Here is a 21,093-nt window from a genome sequence, read left to right as displayed (position 1 = left end):
AAGTAGGAGATCCAGATGGAGTTCCTAGCTCCTGGCTTCAGCCTGGTCCAGCAAGCATCCTGCAGCCATCTGGAGAATGAACTAGAAGACGGAACATTTCTTTCTCATTCTGTCACTCCCTCTCTCTCTGTGTTACTTTTCAAGTAAGTAAAAAAAAAAAAAAAAAAAAAAAAAAAAAGTTCTGGCTGGCGCCGCGGCTCAATAGGCTAATCCTCTGCCTGCAGCGCCAGCACACCGGGTTCTAGTCCCGGTTGGGGTGCTGGATTCTGTCCCGGTTGCTCCTCTTCCAGTCCAGTTCTCTGCTGTGGCCTGGGAGTGCAGTGGAGGATGGCCCAGGTCCTTGGGCCCTGCACCTGCATGGGAGACCAGGAGAAGCACCTTGCTCCTGGCTTCAGATCAGCACGGTGCACCGGCTGCAGCGGCCATTGGGGAGTGAACCAACGGAAGAGGAAGACCTTTCTCTCTGTCTCTCTCTCTCTCTCACTGTCAACTCTGCCTGTCAAAAAAAAAAAAAAAAGTTCTAGTCATAGTACTCAAAGGCTGAGTTTTCTCATTGGTAAAATTCATAGTACATAGGCCAGAGTGTTGTTTAGGACATCTGCCATTCTATGAGTCTGTTGTGCATCCCGCTTCCCATGTTGGATCTTTCTCTCCCTTTTTGATTCTATCAGTTAGTATTAGCAGACACTTGTCTTGTTTGTGTGATCCCTTTGACTCTTAGACCTATCAACACTCTGGCCTCAGAATCAGCCCTCAAGGCATTCGGATCTGGCTGAAGAGCCCATGAGAGTATAGTAGGCATGGAAAGCCAAGATATCATGGAAAAAAAAAAAAAAAGACCTAAATGAAAGATCTCTGCGAGTGAGATCCCAGTGGAAAGAACGGGGCCATCAAAGAAGGAGGTATCTTTCTCTGAAGGGAGGAGAGAACTTCCACTTTGACTATGACCCTATCGGAATAAGATCAAAGTCAGCGAACTCTAAAGGCTTCCATAGCCATGGCAACTCATGACTAGAGCCTAGGGAGATTACTGACGCCATGAACAGGAGTGTCAAATTGTTAAGTCAGCAACAGGAGTCACTATGTACTTACACCCCATGTGGGATCTGTCCTTAATGTGTTGTCTAATGTGAAGTGATGGTATAACTAGTACTGAAACAGTATTTTTATACTTTGTGTTTCTGTGTGGGTACAAACTGATGAGGTCTTCACTAATTATATACTGAATTGATCTTCTGTATATAAAGAGAACTGGAAATGAAAAAAAACAACCTGGTGTTAAATTGGAAATTAAATAGAAAATTAATTAATTTTTTTAAAAAACTATTATGTAGGATCTCTGTCTTTAATGTGCTGTACATTGTTATTTAATGCTATAATTAGTACTCCAATGGTAGTTTTTTCACTTTATGTTGCTATATGGGCAAACTGTTGAAATCTTTACCTAATATGTACTAAACTGATCATCTGTATATAAAGAGAATTGAAAATGAATCTTTACATGAATGGAAGGGGAAAGGGAGCGGGAAAGGGGAGGGTTGCAGGTGGGAGGGAAGTTATGGGAGGGGGGAAGCCATTGTAACCCATAAGCTGTACTTTGGAAATTTATATTCATTAAATAAAAGTTAAAAAAAAATCAAAAGTAGCAAAATTACAATACAACAGGCAAAATGATGGGATTCAGAGGTCAATTGAAAGCAAAATCATAAAACCTTTGAGAATACTGTTTCATTATAAAAGCTATATCTACATATGACACATTGGAAATTTTTCACTCAAATTTTAAATTTAAAAGTCTTACATAGTTTTTAAACCTAGTAGGGGAGTTTTAAACATATTTTTTTCCTTTACAGAAATCTTTGCTTTATATCTCTTGACAAATAAACTTCTTTTATGTATTCTTCAAAAAAAAATTCATAGTACATAGTACTTACTAAACAAATGTTATTTTTTAAAAAATATTTATTTGTAAGAGAGAGAGGGAGACACACACACACACACACACAAACAGGTCTTCCACCTGCTGGCTTACTGCCTAGATGGCTGCAATAGCCAGCACTGGGCCAGGTCAAAGCTAGGAGGCAGGAGTTTCACCAGTGTCTCTCACATTGCTGTTTTCCCCAGGCCATTAGCAGGGAGCTGGATCAGAGGTGGAGCAGCTGGGACGTGAATTGGCACCCATATGGGACGCCAATGTTGCAGTTGGTGGCTTTTTTGTTAGGCCACAATGCCAGCACCTAAATATTATTATTTTCATTTATTTAAATGTATTTGAAAGAAATAATTAGAGATAGAAGATTGATCTTCTATTCACTGGTTTACTCTCTAATTGGTGCCAATCGATAGGGCTGGGCCAGGTTGAAGCTGGGAACCTGGAATTCAGTCTGGGTTTCTGATAGGGTGGCAGGGGCCTAAGTACTTGAGCCATTATCTGCTGCCTTCTATGGTGCACTTTAGCAGGAAGCTGGATCGGAAGTGGAGGTGGGACTTGATCCCAGGTCACCTGGTATGGAATGTGGGTGTCCTAAGCAGCGACTTAATTGTGTTGCCACAAAGCCCACCTGACTTGTCTTATTCTTTTTTTTTAAAGATTTATTTTATTTATTTGAAAGTCAGAGTTACATAGAGAGAAGAGAGGCAGAGAGAGAGAGAGAGAGAGAGAGAGAGAGATCTTCCATCCGATGGTTCACTCCCCAGATGGCTGCAATGGCAGGAGCTGTGCTGATCCGAAGCCAGGAGCCAGGAGCTTCTTCCTGGTCTTCCCATGTGGGTTCAGGGGCCCAAGGACTTGGGCCATCTTCTGCTGCTTTCTAGGGCCATAGCAGAGAGCTGGACAGGAAGTGGAGCAGCCAGGTCTTGAACCGGCGCCCATATGGGATGCCGGTGCTTCAGGTCAGGGCGTTAACCCACTGCGCCACAGCGCCGGCCTGGTCTTATTCTTAAGCTCACTATAAGACAGTAGTGACATCAAGAGTCATTTTGTATGTGACAACTTCTAATGATTCACTGCTGACTGGGACATTTGTTTTATTAAAGCCTTCTGAACAGAATTATCAGTTTATTTGGAAGGTGCATCAATGCATTAGCTATCTGCTATGTAAGAATTTATAATCCCCTTCCATGGCCCATCATTGTGACATAGCAGATAAAGACACCCTCTGCATCACCAGTGTCCCATATGGGCATTGGTTCAAGACTCAGCTTCCTCACTTCTGGTCCCCGCCCCGCCCGCCGCTAATGCTCCTGGGAAAGCAGCAGAGGATGGCCCAAGTCCTTGGGGTCCTGCCACCCACGTGGTAGACTCGGAAGAAACTCCTGGCTCCAGATCAGCTCAGCTCCGGCTGTTGAGGCCATCTGTAACTCTACTTTTCAAATAAATAAATCTTTAAAAAATAACCCTAAAATTTAGTAGATTAAACAGTAAACATTTATCATCTCAGACTTTCTACTGTGGTTCTGGAATTTAGGAGCAGCTTATTTGGCGAGTTCTGGCCCAGCCTCTCTCATAAAGTTGTAGTCAAGGTGACAGCCACAGCTGCATTCATCTTGTGATAGTCCAGAAATAGGACTTGACTCACAAAATCAAGACCTTCCAGACCTGACCATGTATCCATCTGCAATCCAATCATCTATCCATTGCCCACCTGCAACCACAGACTACTCCATCAACATTCAGCCAATTGGGAAGAAGAAACTCCTAACTTGTAGCTACAGAAGACCCTCTTCAGCTCCATTAGGGACTTTCCCAACTTTTGTGTGGGCCCAGAATAGCCCAGTACAACTGACACATGACCTCCTAGGGTAGGTGATAATGTGTAACACTGCCATTCTGAGCATGCACTGTGCAAGAGGAGCAACAGCACCTGCACAGAACACTGAGCTTAATGAAAACTGATGTGCTGTGTACACACCAAGGGAGAGAAGCCAGAGTGACAGGGCATGGCTGTGATTCAACCTGAAGAAAACCCTTTCTCAACTTTCACCTGAGAGCCAGTCGGTAGAACTTCTCTTCACTGTGATGTCTCTCCTGTGCTTGAAGGTAAGTCCCCAGGAAACCTTTTCTGGGTTAAAGTTTGACTTCTTGCAATTTCTATCATAAGGGAGTTAAAGAACTTTGAGTTGATAACAACAATAAGTGTGACTCTGGACAAAAAGCCCAACTTGCTATTGGCAGGAAGCCTGTTTCTGATCAGGTAGACTTTTCCATGGTGCAACCTGAGTGTCCTCATGGTATGGCAGCTCACTTCTCTCAGCAAATAATCTAGATGAAAGAACAAAAAGGAAGCCACATTCCTTTCAGGTCCTAATTCTGAAAGTCACATTTTGTCACTTCTACCACAATGCATTAGTCAGAAGTGAGTTACTGAACACAACCCATACTCAAAGGGAGGGATATTAAAGCTCCACTTTCTGAAAAAGGTATCACAAACAATTTTGGACATATCTTCATGCCACTGCAACCAGCAAGGAAATACGTGCAGCAAAGATTTTTAAAGATGTTCTTATGTTGCTGACTTAGGAAATAAAAACATTCAGCTTCTTTCCCCCCAGCTAGATTGCTGGGCCCAGAATTCCTGTAACATTTCTTCTTCCCAAATCTATGTCCCCAAGTTTTCTTCCTGAACTATTGGGTTCACCTCAGGTAAAGGAATGTTTCTACTATTTATATTTGAAAGAGTCACAGAGAGGGGTAGAGAAAGAGAGAGAGCCAGGAACTTCTGGGTCTCCCATGTGGGTGCAGGGCTCCAAGGACTTGAGCCATCCTCCACTGCTTTCCCAGGTGCATTAGCAGGGAGCTGGTTAGGAAGTGGAGCAGCAGGGACTCAAACCTAATGCCCATATGTGATGCCAGCACTGCAGACCAGGGCTTTAACCCACTAAGCCACAGTGCCAGCCCCTCTACTATTTATCCTGATCTTATAGAGATAGCTGCAGATTTTCCTGTAGTCACCATTGGGTTTCTGTCTTTAGCAAATCAAGATAAAAATCTTAACTCACGTCCTGCTAGATTAGGCTTCATTTTCATGTTATAAAATTATATGAAGAAAATCTCTCCTGCCAATCTGCCCCAGTGTATTAGTTTCCTATGGCTGCTGCACAAGGTTACTACAAACGAGAAGCTTACTCTGTTAGCGTTCTGGAGGTCAGAAGTCTACATAAGGCATCACTAGAGTAGTACTCCCTTAGGAGGCTTTAGGGGAGAATCTACTTTGCCTCTTTCAGTTTCTGGCAACTCTGGCGTCACTTGACTTTTAGTTGCTTCGCTCCAGTTTGCCTCCATGGTTACAATGCCGCCTCTTCTGTTATCTTCCTTTGCCTCAATTTTATAAACACAGTTGTCATTGGATATAGAGTCCATCTGGGAAATCCAGGGCAATGCTCCTCTTTAGATTTTTGAAAAAGATTTATTTATTTGAAAGTCAGGGGGAAAGAGAGAGAGAGAGAGTTAATTCTACCTACTGGTGCACTCTCCAGTGGCCACAATGGCCAGAGGTGAGCCAGCCCAAAGCCAGTAGTCAGGAGCTTCATCCAGGTCTCCTACGCGGCTAGTGGAGGCCCAAGCACTTGGGCCATCTTCCGTTGCTTTTCCTAGATCATTAGCAGGGAGCTGGATTGGAAGTGGAAGTGGCCAGGAGAGAAATCAATGCTCATATCCAAGTTGCAGTTTAACCTGCTATGCCCTAATGCCGGCTTCCCTCTTTAAATTATTAACCATACATCTTGCCTTATAAGGCAATATTTGATATTTTGCCTCAAGGTTGCTATGGTTTGGATATTATATGTTCATCAAATGCCCAAGTTAAAAGTTTGGTTCTCTAATTCTTATGTTACCGGTACAAAGAGGGTAAAATTTTAACCTAACTATAGCATTTACAGGTAGAGCATTTGGGAAGTGTTTGGATGGGATTGGAATGATTAGGGTGGAACTCGTAAGATTAAATCCTGATAGTTTTATATGACACCAAATAGACAGATACTCCCTTTTGCTATGTGATAGTCTATGTTGTGTTGGGACCACCAGAGGCTGAACCAGTGGGGCCTGTCTGATCTTGGACTGTGAACCTATAACTGTGAACTCAAATAAAACTTTTCTCTTTGTAAGTTAGCGGTCTCACATGTTTTGTTATAGTAAGTAATACAAAATAAGCTAATACACAGGTTCTGGAGATTATCAGGATGTGGCCATATTTTTTGGTGGGGGAACCATTCTGCTCACTAAACTAGTATCACTACTAATGAGTTGGGGAAAAAAGATCCTTAAGACAACTTCTCAAGTATGATTAAAGCTTTTGTTTCTTTAAAATTTACTCCAAATGATTAAGATAATTAAATGATTGTAAATGCCTTCTTAGAGACTCATGATTCTTCAAAGTGTGATGTAAGTTTGAGAAATATTACCCTTTTTTGTTTAAGAAAATATTTTGTATATATAAACATAAATCTATGTACTCAATGCCTATTAAACTTTATTTTTCCTATTTAATATATTTAAAAATTAAATTTATTGAAAAAACAGAGAGAGGAAGGGGCAGGGGGTGGAGAGAGAGAAAGAGAGAGAGAGAGAGAGGGAGAGAGATCTTGCCCATCTGCTGGTTCATTTCAGACGGGGCTGGGTCAAGCGGAAGCTAGGAATTAAATCTGCGGGTCCCACATGGGTGGCAAAGACCAAACTACCTGAGCCGTTAACTGCTGCCTTACAAGGAAGCTGGAATCAGGAGCACAGCCAGAAATTGAACTCAAGCACTCTGAAATGGAATGTGATCTTAAATGTTGTGTCAAATGCCTACTTTGTTTTCTCCTTTTAGAAGACATAATTCATAATAAAATCATGGGAACTTCAAAAATTAATGAAAAATGGAATTAAAAGATAATTTTATTTTGGTACAAAATAATTTTGAAATCCATGCATAGTTCTTTCCTAATATACATTTTTCTGTGAACTTTTTTCCTTGTTCATTTGATAGAGACAGTGAGAGAGAAAGTTCACTCCCCAAATATCCACAACAGCTTGTGGTGTGCTGTTGGCCGGCAAAGCCAGGAGTTAGAAAGTCAGTCCAAGTATTTATGTGAGTGGCAGGAGGACATCATGCTTCCTCCCAGGATCTGCATTAACAGGAAGCTGGAATCAGTAGAGATGGGTATCAAACCCAGGTACTACAATGTGGGATGTGAGGGTCCCAACGGGTGGCTGAACTGGTAGGTGAAATGCCCACTTCGCGATGAACTTTGTAAGGAACCTTTGTCTAATTGAACTACTCTGTTTTCTTCCTAATTATCCCATCTCTTGAGTAATTACAATCCTGAACTTAGTGTTTATGAAAGGTTTTTTTTTTTTTTTGCAGTCCCGAGGTCTTTTATTATTTTATACTTATGCCATGAATTCATAGGGAGTAGGTGTAGGTTCCAGCAGCTCAGGCTCCTTTCCATTGGTTCTGACAAAGTGGGTTTTTCTGGGTGAAGCAGCTGGCGCTTTAGTCAAACCCAGGTACCTTTCTCTTTGGCTTCCTTTTCTGATCATTTTCCTTCACGTATTTCAGGAAGCTATCTCACCTCTTAGAGTGCTTAATATGTTTAATACACACATTTATTCTCTCGGCAAGAATCCTGCCCTTCACTTGTTTGTTTACAACAATGCCAACAGCCTGCTGGGTAAACATTGCAGACTCTCCCAGTGTTGCCATGGTAACATTTAAGGGGTATTCCTTTTTGAACAGTACCTATTTCCTTGATGTCTACAATGTCACTATTGTTGTAAATGCACATGTATGTGGCCAGAGGAACAACTACATGTTTTCTAAAAAATATTTTCTATTTAGTCATGTATTTGAGAGGCACACACACAGAGAAAGTTCTCATCCACTGTTTTGAACCCCCAAATCCTGCAATGGCCAGGCCTAAGCTGTGAGCCAGGATCTCAACTCAGGTGTCCCATGTGAGTAGCTGGGACCTAACCAACTTGAGCCATGCTGTCTTCCATGATGTGCATCAGCAAGAAGTCACAATGCAGAGCTGAGTTGGGATTCAAATGTAGGCACTCCCACTGGGGACACTGGTGTCCCAACCATCATGGCAATCACTAGGCCAAATGCCTTCCCCTCATGAAAATTTCAAAAACTAGTTGTAAATATATATGTAAGTATCACAGTTTAATGCAGTTCTTGGAATGTAAATGAATTTATGTATACATGACATGCTATACTTATTTGGTTACTTACGTTTTTAATATTTTCAGGTTTATTAATGTTGACAAATATGTAACTTTGTTCAATGTTTTTCAGATTGTAGGTTACAAATCATTAGTGACTGAAAATCACTTTAACAGGTCATGAGCTTAATGTATTCAAGTATTTTTTTGTGAAAGTCATTCTGAATACATACATATGAATATGTACTACTGTCAATATAACCAACTCTCCTTACAAGTTTTCTTCACAAGATTTAAGATCTTACTAAGATATGGGAACGGCTCTCTATTTGACATTTTTAAAAACATGAGCAATGAAACATTAATAAAAAGTAATTAAATTTATCTTCATTGCTTTTAGAAGAGGGCACTATGGAAGACAAGGTTGAAAATTACTAATTTTTGTTTTTCATTTATTTATTTATTTATTTTGGACAGGCAGAGTGGATAGTGAGAGAGAGAGAGAGAGAAAGGTCTTCCTTTTTGTCGTTGGTGCACCACGCTGATCCGAAGCCAGGAGCCAGGTGCTTCTCCTGGTCTCCCATGCAGGTGCAGGGCCCAAGCACTTGGGCCACCCTCCACTGCCTTCCCGGGCCATAGCAAAGAGCTGGCCTGGAAGAGGGACAACCAAGATAGAATCCGGCGCCCCAACCGGGACTAGAACCCGGTGTGCCGGCGCCGCAAGGTGGAGGATTAGCCTGTTAAGCCACGGCGCTGGCCAGAAAATTACTAATTTTTTGATACTTCAGAACAACAACAACAAAAAACAATGCCCAGATAATTTTCCCAAGTCAGGAATTTGGCAATTTTTTTTGAGTTGGCTCCAAGACCAAAATGGGATACTAGAAAAACAAAAAAAGCTCAGCATTGTATATATTGTTTAGATATCTTAATCACATATTTTCTGTTTATTTGAAATACCTGGCTAATTTCTCAATACAGTATTTTTATTTATTCGGTTGCTACACAATGAAACTAGGTCTTTCCTTTCTTCAGAAAAATGGTAAGACCCGGAGCTCAACCAAGAGCTCAGATTTAAGTAATTATGGAAGCCATTCTCTTTATTAAGCCCTCTCAGTCATGGCTTCAACCTGTTTGCTTTTCAAGTGAAGCAGATAACTAAAAATTTATTTATTTGGTTAATTTACAAGGTCTTCATAAAACCCAAATTATTTGAGTTACTCATTAAGGCTTTTTCTTAGGAAACAGCTGCTCTAAATTAGCTGCTGCTTTTTTTGGGGGGGGGGGTGAAACATAGTTCATTACTTGCAGTAACAAATCTGGATACCTGCACGGCCTCACGTACGCCTTTTTTCCATTGTTACTAAAGCTCTTCCAAGAAGCTGTTTTTAATTCCAGGGAAGAGCTTTAGGCATTTCCCCCCCTCTAATAACCTTATAAAAAAAGTACTTTAAAAATCTGGTGGTAGCTGTCTTCTTCAGGGGTTACCAAAAATAAACTGGCCAACAATTAAGCAGCACGCCCTACGCTACTGCTTTAAGCCGTTTTCTGAGCTGGGTGTTTTCAGTCTGGCTTCGTGAACTCACAGGCGACTAGAAGATAGTATTTTCCACAGCCTCCATCACACCAACGCTGACCCCAGAACGGAACGCATTTCTCGTCAGCTATTTTCCCTGTGTCTGAGTGGCTCTGCCTCTCCACAGCCGTCTCTCTACCATTCCTCGCCCGCAGCCCATCAGCTACCTAGGGAATATTTCACCGCCGCTTCCTGAAAGCTAACAACGCTCCGCGAAGCTCGTCTACTGCTTTGGTTACAACCAAACAAGCTCAAAAGCTGAGCAGCCTCAGCCCGCGATTCTCCTTCTGCGCCCACGCTCCCTCGGGCAGATAAACCTCGGATCTAAGTTGAAGTCGGTCCCCTATCTTGCTCTTCCCACCTGCGGCCGACCGCCATGGCCCTCCCCACGGACCCAAGGTCCTCTTCCCGGCCCGTCCATTTTGCAGGGGGAACAAGAAGCTCTTTTCCAGCGTTAAGGACCAGGAACCCAGCCTGGCCCGTCCGTCCGCCAGCTCTGGAACCACGGCGAGCGCTCAGGCCTCGCCACCCGCGGTCACTCTCGGCCCGGAACGCCACTTCCGGATCACTGGTGTCTCCACTTTACCGGTCCGCTGCCACCCCACCTCCGCCCCGGCACTTCCTAGAGCTTCGCCCTAACCGCTGGCCCGGTCGGAGCCGGGGCCGACGCTAGAGGAGCGCCAAGAGCTCTGCGGGAGGACGCATCAGGTGTCTTCCCCAGTGTGAGGGACCTGTACGGGCCGCGAAGGCCCGGAGCGGCGGCGGTGGAGGGACAGTTTGTTTCGGGCACCGAGCGGAGCACACCCGGAAGTGGCGCGGTACGGGAGCGGTGCGGCCGCCGGGGGGCGGGGGGCGGGTGCCAGGTAGGAGGTAGGGGAGAGGGGACGCCACGGTACTCTTTGGCGTGGGTGTCAGCGCACAGTGGAGTGTGGTGGCAGGGTGGAGTGTGGAAACGCGCCTGGCTCCGGCTGCAGCGCTGTTTCTACTGTGGTAGATCCGGCCAGGTTCCGGGAGGCGAGGGCCTGGCGGGGCGGCTGCAGCACCCGCACGGGAGCCCAGCGCTCACCGACTCCGGGGGACCCGCTCTCCTCAGGTCACCGCTTCTTCCTCCTGACCCTCTCCAGGCAAGGCGAGGGCGGTTGCTGTAGTCGGGAAGTCGTGGCTGGAGCCGGGAGACCGCTGGAGTGTTCCGTGCCGCCTCTTTGGTGGGGTCTGTTGCTTTTCCGCCTCTCCAAACGCTCCTGAGAAATACTTGTTCCTTCGCCGCACGGCTGACTCCTTGATGTTTCTGTCTTTATCCCTTTCAGATTCTGACGTTGGCTCCTAGCGTGAAAATATGCTGGAGTCCTATGTAACTCCAATTTTAATGAGCTATGTGAATCGCTACATCAAGAACTTAAAGCCTTCCGATCTGCAGCTTTCACTATGGGGTGGAGACGTGGTTTTGAGCAAGCTCGAGTTAAAGTTGGATGTCCTGGAACAGGTAAGCTGGGTGGCTGGCGTGGACTGGAAACATTTTTTAATGTGCTAGGATGCAATCCATTTCCTTGTCTTTGATTTCTATGTTACAATATGGTAATTTTTTCTGTAGTGTACTGCAGCTAGAGACCGTGTTTTACAGAATTTTAAGAGAAGGTTTATTATAGTAGACGTCGAAAAAGTTGCTTGGACTGAAAGGAAAACAATTTCATTGTTCTTCCTGTCGGAATTGTTCAGCCTGTTTCCCCAAGTCTCAAGCATTACCGAATATGCTAAAGGTACATTGTCCAAATTCTGTATGAAGTTGAAAATAATACATCCTCCCTTGTGGAGGAAGGGTGTGAAAGAGAGCAAGGTCAACTCTTGAGGGACGTTCTCTCTCTCTCAGAAGGAAAGATGACATTAGCTGTGGCATCCCCACAGTGTTGAATAGACACAGATTGAGAATGGCAGTACAAGTGGACATTTCTCTTAACTGCTGCTTTTTAGTTTCTTTCATTTAACATGGGAATAGTCGGATGCAGATGAACTGTTACTTCAAAGTTCACATGTTCATTCATTTAGTACTTTTATTAGTAACATATGTTAAGCAGTTCTAACAGTATTGAGGATGGGAAATATCTGTGGAAGCTCAGAAGTCAGACTTTTTAGGAGATACAGGGGTAGCTTAATCTGAAGGTCATTGTTACCAGTAATCTTTAGTTATATTTCCCTGCCTCTTCTAGTTAACACCAAGAAATAATACTCTTAGCGCCTTCTCCATTCTCTCCCCAAGGTTAATTGGATGCCTTAGTATTTACTGTAAGTGGACATAAATCCTAAGAGTAGCAATGCAACTTGTCAATATGTGTACACCTGTGCAACTACTATCCAGATCAAGAGAGAGTATTCCTTAAAAGATTCTCATTGTAATTAGTATTCCCCAGTGGTAAAAAGAGACGACTACTAATCTGACTTCTGTCAGCATAAACTTTACTTGTTCTTGAGCCTCTAATAAATTGGAATCACTTGTGTAGTTTCTATCATTTGCTTGGCTAGCAATTGGCTAAGATTGCTAAGATGAACCTATATTGTTGGATGAACAGTTTGTTCTTTGCATTGCCTTGTATAAAGAGTCCACAATTCAGGTTAAGCTGCCACATAGTATGTCCACATCTCGTATCAGAGGATCAGTTCAGGTCCTGGCCACTTTGCTTCTGATCCAATGTCCTGCTGATATGCCTTTTTTTGGAGGCAGCTGATGATGGCCTAGGTACTTTGGTTTCCTCCACCTGTGTGGGAGACCCAGGTGAAGCTCCTGGCTTCAGTCTGGCCCATCCTGGATATTGTGGGCATTTGGGGAGTGGATCAGTAGATGGAAGATCTCTCTTCTCTGTCTCTCCCTCTGTCATTTTGCCTTTCAAATGCAAATAAATTAATCTTTTAAAAAATCTGTGATTTACTTTTCTATTAATGGACATTGAGTTATTTATACAGTAGATGATGGTTCAAGTACTTGGGTCCCTGCCTTCCACATGGGAGACCTGGGTGGATTTCTGGACTCCTGGTTTTAGCCTGGCCCAGCCTTGCTATTGTGGGCACTCTGATATGGGATGCAAGTGTCCCAAGTGGTGACTGAACTGCTGTGCCACAAGTGCCACACATCCGCTCCTGGTAGTACCTATTAAAGCTAAACATGCCTACCACCTAGATACCTACCTGAGGAAAAATAATATTGATGTCCATCAAAATTCATGTATAAGAATGTAGAAGCTTGCTTCATTACAGCTAGAAGTGTGAACAACCTTGGGAGTGGGTGTTTAGCCTAGCAGTTGAGAAGCCAGTATCCTACAATGGATGTTGTGGGCATGTGGAGAGTGAACCAGCAGATGGAAGGTTACTCTTTGTGACTCACTCTTCCTCCCAAATAACATGAAGAAAATAAAAAAATAAAAGATAGTGATGAAATAGTTGTCTTAAGTGGCTATGCCAGTTTACAAGTTTACCAACACAATGTATGAGTTCCAGTTATTTCATGTTTTTGCTACTTCTTGGTATGTTTGTTATTTTAGCCTTTCTGCATAGTGTGTTGTGATATCTCATTGTAATTTCAGTTTGCATTTCCTTAATGACTAATGAAACTGAATATTTTTTCATAGGATTATTGGTTAAATTTTTATTTATTTGAGGGGTAGAGTTACATAAAGAGACAGAGACAGAGACAGAGAGAGAGGTGTTCCATCTGCTGGTTCACTCCTTAAATGGCCGCAGCTGGAGCTGGGCAGATATGAAGCCAGGAGCTTCTTCCAGGTGTCCTACGCGGGTGCAGGGGCTCAAGCACTTGGGCCATCTTCCGATCCAACTTTCTGCTATGGCCTGGGAAAGCAATGGAAGAGGAGCAGCCATGACACAAACCAGCGCCCATATGAGATGCCTACTCTGCAGGTGGTGGCTTAGCCTACTTTGCCACAGCACCAGCCCCTGTTACTTCTCTTAAGTCTTGCCTTTTTTTTTTTTTTTTTTAAAAAAAAAAGATCTATTTATTTGAGAGGCAGAATTACATGGAGAGTTAGATTTTCCATCCACTGGTTAACTCCCCACATGGCCTTAGCAGCCACAGCTAGTGCAAGAAATTGGATTTTTCTGTCTTTCCGATTGATGTGTTGGGATTCTTTGCTAGCTTATGGCTTATCTCTCAGTTAATGGCTTATCTTTTTACTTTCTCCAAAGTATCCTGATGACGGAAGTTTGTGATTTTATTGCGGTAGAGTTTGTCAATCTTGTAGTTAGGGCTTTTCATGTTGTACATAAGGAATCTGGCTTTCTAACTTGTCTAACACATTTTGGTAGGTTCCTTTGGGTTGCCTGTATACACACTCCTGCCATCTACAAATAATGAGTTTTATATCTTTCTATACAATACTTGTACCTTTAATTTCTTTTTCTTTCATTATTGGCACCAGCAAGGTTCTCTTATATCATTTGGAGTGGAGGTCATGAGAATAAATTTTGTTGATATTGTCCCCACCTTTGGTGGGAAAGTGATTGTATTTTATAAGGAGGTATGTTAGTTGTAAATGCTCTTTATTGGGTTAAGGAATTTCTCTTGATTTTTCCAGTGAGTTTATAAAATCACTGATGGGTGTTGAATTTTACCACATGAGTCTTTTAATGGTTACCTAATTTAAAGAAAATTGTTATTATGGTAAATAATACTGATTGAGTTTTTTAAAGATTGATTTACTTATTTGAAAGGCAGCGTTAGAGGCAGAGAGAGAGGTCTTCCATCCACTGGTTTACTCCTCAGCTGGCTGGGATGACTGGAACTGGGCAGATTTGAAGCTAGGAGCCAGGAGCTTCTTCTGGGTCTCCCACATGGGTGCAGGGGCCCAAGGATTTGGGCCATCTGCTTTCCCAGGCACATTAGCAGGGAACAAGATTGGAAGTGAACAGCCAGGACTTAAACTGGCTCCCATATGGGATGCCACAGTGTGGGCCCCGAGGTGTTTTTTTTTTTTTTTTTTTTTTTTTTTTTTTTTTTAATTTATTTGAGAGGTAGAGTTACAGCTAGAGAGAGGGAGAGACAGAGAGAAAGGTCTTCCTTCCACTGGTTCACTTCCCAAATGGCTGCAATGGCTGGAGCTGGGCTGATCTGAAGCCAGGAGCCAGGAGCCAGGAGCCAGGAGCTTCTTCTGGGTGCAGGGGCCCAAGCACTGGACCATTTTCCACTGCTTTCCCAGGCTATAAGCAGAGAGCTGGATCAGAAGAGGAGCACTCAGGACATGAACCGGTGCCCATATGGGATGCTCGTGTCATGGGTGGAAACTCAATCTTCTTTGTCACAGCGCCGACCCCACCAATTCCGTTTTTATTTTTATTTTTTATTTTTTATTTTTGACAGGCAGAGTGGACAGTGAGAGAGAGAGACAGAGAGAAAGGTCTTCCTTTTGCCGTTGGTTCACCCTCCAGTGGCTGCCGTGGCTGGCGTGCTGCGACCGGCGCACCACGCTGATCTGATGGCAGGAGCCAGGTGCTTCTCCTGGTCTCCCATGGGGTGCAGGGCCCAAGCACTTGGGCCATCCTCCACTGCACTCCCTGGCCACAGCAGAGAGCTGGACTGGAAGAGGGGCAACCGGGACAGGACCGGTGCCCCGACCGGGACTAGAACCTGGTGTGCCGGCGCCGCTAGGCGGAGGATTAGCCTATTGAGCCGCGGCGCCGGCCAATTCCATTTTTTAAAAAAAGATTTATTGGGCCAGAGCTGTGGCATGATGTTATTAAGCACCGCCTGTAGTGCAGGCATCCCATATGGGTGCCTGTTCAAGTCCTGGCCGTTCCACTTCTGATCCAGCTCCCTGCTAAAGCACCTGAGAGCAACAGAAGATGGCTCAAGTCCTTGGGCTTCTGCATCCACGTGGGAAACCGGGATGAAGCTCCTGGCTCCTGGCTTTGGCCTGGCCCAGCCCTGGAGGTTGCAGCCATTTGGGGAGTGAACCAGTGGATGAAATATTTCTGTTTTTCCACCCCCCCCAATTTAACTGCCTTTCAAATAAATAAATAGAGTGAGAAAGAGTTATAGATGTCTTCCATCTGCTGGTTCTCTCTCCAGATGGCTGTAATAGCCAGGACTGGGCCAGGCTGAAGCCAGGAGAAGAACTCCATCTGGGTCTCTCACGTGGGAGGCAGGTATCCATGTATTTGAGGCAACATCTCTTGCCTCCCAGATGCATTAGCAGGGAACTGAATGGGAAGCAGAGTTTGCTGGGACTTGACTTGGTGCTATAATTGCTTCTAGCAGCTCTTTAACTTGTGCTGCAGTGTCTACCCTTAATTGAGTTTTTAAGATTGATTTATTTATTTGAAAGAGTTACAGAGAGAGGGAGAGAAAGAGATCGCTCTTCCATCTACTGGTTCACTCCTCAGATAGCTGTGATGGTCAGGGCTGGGCCAGGCTGAAACGAGGAACCAGGAGTTAATCAGGGAATTTTTCCCAGGCCATTAGCAGGGAAATGGGTCAGAAGTGGAGCAACCAGGACATCAGCTGGCGCCCATAAGGGATGCCGGCCTTGCAGGCGGTGGCTTTACCTGCTCTGTCATGACCCTGGCCCCCAAATTGAGTTTTTAAACATTTGCCTTGCATTCCTGAAATAAATCACAGTTGGTTATTTTAAGATTATTTTTGTGTTATTGGGTTTATTAAATTTTGTATGCTTCTAAGTGTTATCTGCATGTCATTTTTTTTTTTTTTTGTAATGTCCTTGTCAGGCTTTGAGATGTACTTGCCTCATGATATTATTTGTGAAGTATTTCCTCATTTTATAATTCTTGGAAGAGTGTATATGATTGATATTGCTAGTTTTTTTCTTTATTGTTGCAAAAACTTATTTTACTACTTTTAGGTGTATACTTATGTGGCAGTAATTCTATTTATATTGTTGTACAACCATTACCACTGTCCATATCCAGAACTTTTTCTCCTCTTCACCCCTTCTAACCATATTCTATTTTGCTTCTATGAATATGGTTGCTCTTAGTACCTTGTATAAGTAGAATCATTCAATATTTGTCCTTTTGTGAATGACTCATTTCACTTGATTCATTATCCTCAAAAGTTAATCCGTGTTCTAGCATGTGTTAGAATTCTCTTAGATTTTAAGGTTGGAAGATATTCCATTGTACATCTGAGGATACTTCAAAGAGCTCAGGAAAAAATGGAATTAAAGTATAAACTTATTTTGGTGCAAAAAATTTTTGAAATCCTTGACTACTACTTTCTCATTGATCTGTTGATGGGCATTTCCATCTTTTGGCCACTGTGAATAAAGCTGCTATGAGCATAGGTGTTTAAATATTTTTTTAGAACTCTGCTTTCAGTTCATTTAGGTATGTACCCAGAAGTTAACTTTGTAGATGATATGGTAACTATGTTTAATTTTTTGAGGTAATACCAGTGTTTGTACGATTTTACATTCTTGCCAAAAATGCACAAGAGTTCCAGTTGTTCCTGTAATTCCATATCTTTGCCAAAACTTTTTATGTCTCTTGTTTTGATTGCTATTCTAATGAGTTGATATGTCATCTTATGGATTTCTATTTTTTGAAAATCTAGCTTTTATCTGTTGATTCACTTGTCAGATACCTCCTGTATCCTGGGCTGGGCTGGGCTGGAGTAGATGGGAACTTAATCTAGGTCTCATGAGGGTGGACAGGAACCCAATCACTTGAGCTATCACTGCTGCTTCTCAGGGTCTGCATCATGAAGCGACGTCAGGAGACAGAGCTGAGCATTGGACCCAGGTACTCTGATCTGGGTACGTCTTCAGCTTGACTGCTAGGTTAGATGCTTACCCCTCATTATAGGATTTTATTTATTTATTTGAAAAGCAGAGTTACAGAAAGAGAAGGAGAGACACACATAGAGAGAAAGATCTTCCATCCACTGGTTCACTCTCCAAATGGCTGCAATGGCCAGGGCTGGGCTAAGCCAAACCCAGGAACTAGGAGTTTTATCTGGGTCTCTCATTTGGGTGGCAGTGTCCCAAGCACTTGGAAGAGGGTACTGGATAGGAAGTAGAGCAGCCAGGACTAGAACTGGTGTCCATATGGGATGCTGGTGTCACAAGTGGTGGCTTAACCCGCTGTAGCACCATGCCAGTCCCCCTCATTATAGTTTTAATTTACATTTCCCTTATGATTAATGACATTGAACAGCTCATGTTCTTGGTGCATTTTTTAAAAAGATTTATTTATTTATTTGAAAGGCAGAAATACAGAGAGGAAGAGTGAGCTTCCATCCGCTGGTTCACTCTCCAAATGGCCACAATGGCTAGGGCTGGACCAGGCTAAAATCAGGAGCCAGGAGCTGCTTCCCTGTCTCCCACATGGGTGCAGGGTCCAAGTACTTGGGCTATTTTCCATTCTTTCCCAGGTGCATTAGCAGGGAGCTGGATTGGAAGTGGAACAGCTGGGACTTAAGCTGGTGCTCATATGGGAGCCGGCACTGCAGGTGGAGGCTTACCTTCTATGCCACAGCCCCAGCCCTGCTTGGTGCACTTTTGAATGAGTTTTGTTAGTGTTGAATTGTAGGAGTTCTGTGTGTAGTATGGATATTAATCTCCCTTATCAGATACATGATTTGCAGACCTTTCCTCCCACTCTGTGATTTGTCTTTTACTCTGTTGATGGTGCCCTTTGTTGCATAAAAGTTTTAAGTTAAGTCCAACTTAGGTGATTTTTCTTTTGTTGCCTAGGATTTTGATGTTGTGTCCAAGAAATTATTGACACGTCTAATTTCATGAAGCTTTTCTACTATATTTTCCCCCTCATTTTTAGTTCCTATGTAAAGTTTTTTGATCCATTTTGTGTTAATTTTTGTGTATGGTAGAAGGTAGGTGTTAAATCTTATTTATTTATAGATATTCTCAGCATCATTTGTTGAAGACTGTCTTTTTCTCTGTTGAATGGTCTTGGTACCCTTGTTGAAAATCATTTGTTCTAGGAACTGGTGCTGTGGTGTAGCACTGGCATCCCCTATGGGTGCCTGTTCGAGTCCTGGCTGCTCCACTTCTGATCCGTCTCCATGCTAATGTGCTTGAGAAAGCAGTGGAAGATGGCCCAAGTGCCTGTGCCCCTGCACCCACATGGGAGACCTAGAAGAAGCTCCTAGTTTCTGGCTTCAGATTGACCCAGCTCTGGCTATTGCAGCCATTTGGGAAGTGAACCAGCAGATGGAAAATCTTCTCCCTCTCTCCATCTCTTTTCCTCCCTCCCTCCCTCCCTCTCTGTCTCTGTCACTCTGCCTTTCAAATAAATAAATACTTAACAACAACAAAAAAGAATCATTTGGCTTAGATGTGAGCAGTTTTTTTCTAGGCCCTGAATACTATTCCATTGGTTTACATGTATGCCTTTATGTGTGACACTAAATCACTATCAAACTGTTTTGATCATTGTAGCTTTTTAGTAAGTATTGGGACAGTGTGAGATATCGGCTCCTTAGTGTTTATATTAAAAATGAATCATGGAGTTCGCTGGGTCATTTTGGAAAGTTGTAAATTATTGACTTAATTTTGTGACAGATACAGGACTATTTAGATTTTATTTCTTATTATATTGCTGAGTTCTGTTTTTCAATGAATCTCTCCTTTCTCTGAAAACTAGCTGTAAGCAAACTGTGGCCAGGTCTATTGTAAATACAGTTTTTTTGGGGGCACAGCTACCCTCATTTGTTTACTTATTGTCTGTGGCTGCTTTTGCATGAAAATGGCAAAGTTGAGTAATTGGGACAGAGATGGCATTGTTTGCAAAAGACTAAAATATTTACTATCTGACTGATTTAAAAAAAACCTGCCTGCTCCTGCTCTAAATTGACATATTTAAAAATATAAAATTGTTTGGTTTTTAAATCAGCGTGCTTTAAAATAATCTGTGAGTCTGCAGTGGTATCCTCTTTTCATTCTTGATATTGGTAATTTGTATTAAAGATTTGTGTATTTGAAAGGTAGAAATAAGAGAGAAGGAGAGAGAGTGAAGGAGAGATTGAGAGATCTTCCATCTGTTACCGATTTGCTTATTAATAATCTGAAACATTAATAAGCTGTGTGGGCTCTTGCCATATATTCAGAGAAGAATTCTGACTACTGGCACAAATAAATCAGGGAATATGGTAAGTTTTAAGCTTTTTATTCAGTGAGAGAAATGCGTAGAAGAGTGGGGACCCTATCTAAGAAAGAAAGGGAAATCTGGATTCATACGGAGCAGTAGGAGCCAGCCATGTGGAGCATGCAGGCCAGAAAGCTTGGAGCGGGTGGCCCGAAAGCACAGGCCACAAGGGGATCAAGGGCAGGGAGAGAAGAAGGGCAAAAGCAAAAAGGGGCAAAAAAGGCCTGGCCCACCGTTTTTCAGGCTTTTAATCCACTTCCAAAGGGGAGTGGTTAATTAGTCTGATTGGCAGGTGGGTGCACAGGTGTAGTCAGGTAGAGACCTGAGATCACAAAAGGGGCGTGGTGGAGGCCTGATCTTCCAGCTCACGAATCTAATCAATTTTACCCTGTATGCCTGCCTATATCACATCCACTGATTCAGTCCACAAATGGCCACCATGGCTGGGGCTAGGCCAGACCAAAGCTGGGAGCTAGGAGCTTCATCTGGGTCTCCCACATGGGTGCTTCTGCTGCTTTCCCAGGCACGTGAGCGGGGAACTGGATTGGAAGTGGAGCAAGTGGGTATCAAACAGGCACCTATATAGGATACCAGCACTGCAGGCAGAGGCTTAATTTTCTATGCCATAGTGCTGGCCCCAATTTGTATTTTCTTTATTTCTTTATCAATATTTCTAAGATCTAAGGGTGGGTGTTTGGCTTGGTGGTTAAGGTGCTGATTGGGATATCTGCTTCCCACATTCTGAGTTTGAGTACTGGCTCTGGCTCTGGATTCTAGCTTCTTGGCAATACATAGCTTGGGAGGCATCAGATTGGTTGGGTCTCTGCCACTCATGTGGGAGACCTGGATTGAGTTTCCTACCCCTGGTTTTGACCTGGCCTTTGTGGACGTTTGGGGAGTGAATCAGTGGATGGAAGATTGTGCGTGTGTGTGTGTGTGTGTGTCTGTCTGCCTCTTAAAAAAAAAGCAGAACCAACCCTGTATTTTGATGCACACACACACAAAAGAAAGGTCTTATCAATTTTATTAATATTTTCAAAGAATTTTTGTTTTGTTTTTGCATCATACTTTGTCATTTCTTTGGTTAATCATCTCGTTTGATTCCACTTTCTTTGTATTTGATTCACTATTTTTCCTTTCTTCCTGTGGTAAAAACTTAGATCATTGTTTTTTTTTTCCACTTCTGCCTACTCAAATACACTTGTATGCAGTTAACACTATAAATTTCTCTGTAACCGTATGTTTAGCTCCA

General features: G+C 43.1%; 1 protein-coding gene across 1 annotated transcript in view; it reads left to right on the top strand.

The window, feature by feature from the left end:
* Positions 1 to 10,625: 10,625 nt before the first annotated feature.
* VPS13B (vacuolar protein sorting 13 homolog B) overlaps positions 10,626 to 21,093 on the top strand; it is a 785,675-nt gene continuing 775,207 nt past the window's right edge. The window contains 2 exon segments of the mRNA XM_062188180.1: positions 10,626 to 10,932; positions 11,030 to 11,205. Coding sequence (XP_062044164.1) covers positions 11,059 to 11,205 — 147 coding nt within the window. The 5' untranslated portion in view covers positions 10,626 to 10,932; positions 11,030 to 11,058.

The sequence above is a fragment of the Lepus europaeus genome, chromosome 4, assembly GCF_033115175.1.
Source record: "Lepus europaeus isolate LE1 chromosome 4, mLepTim1.pri, whole genome shotgun sequence".
NCBI lineage: Eukaryota > Metazoa > Chordata > Mammalia > Lagomorpha > Leporidae > Lepus > Lepus europaeus.
This window is presented reverse-complemented; position numbering and strand designations above follow the sequence as displayed.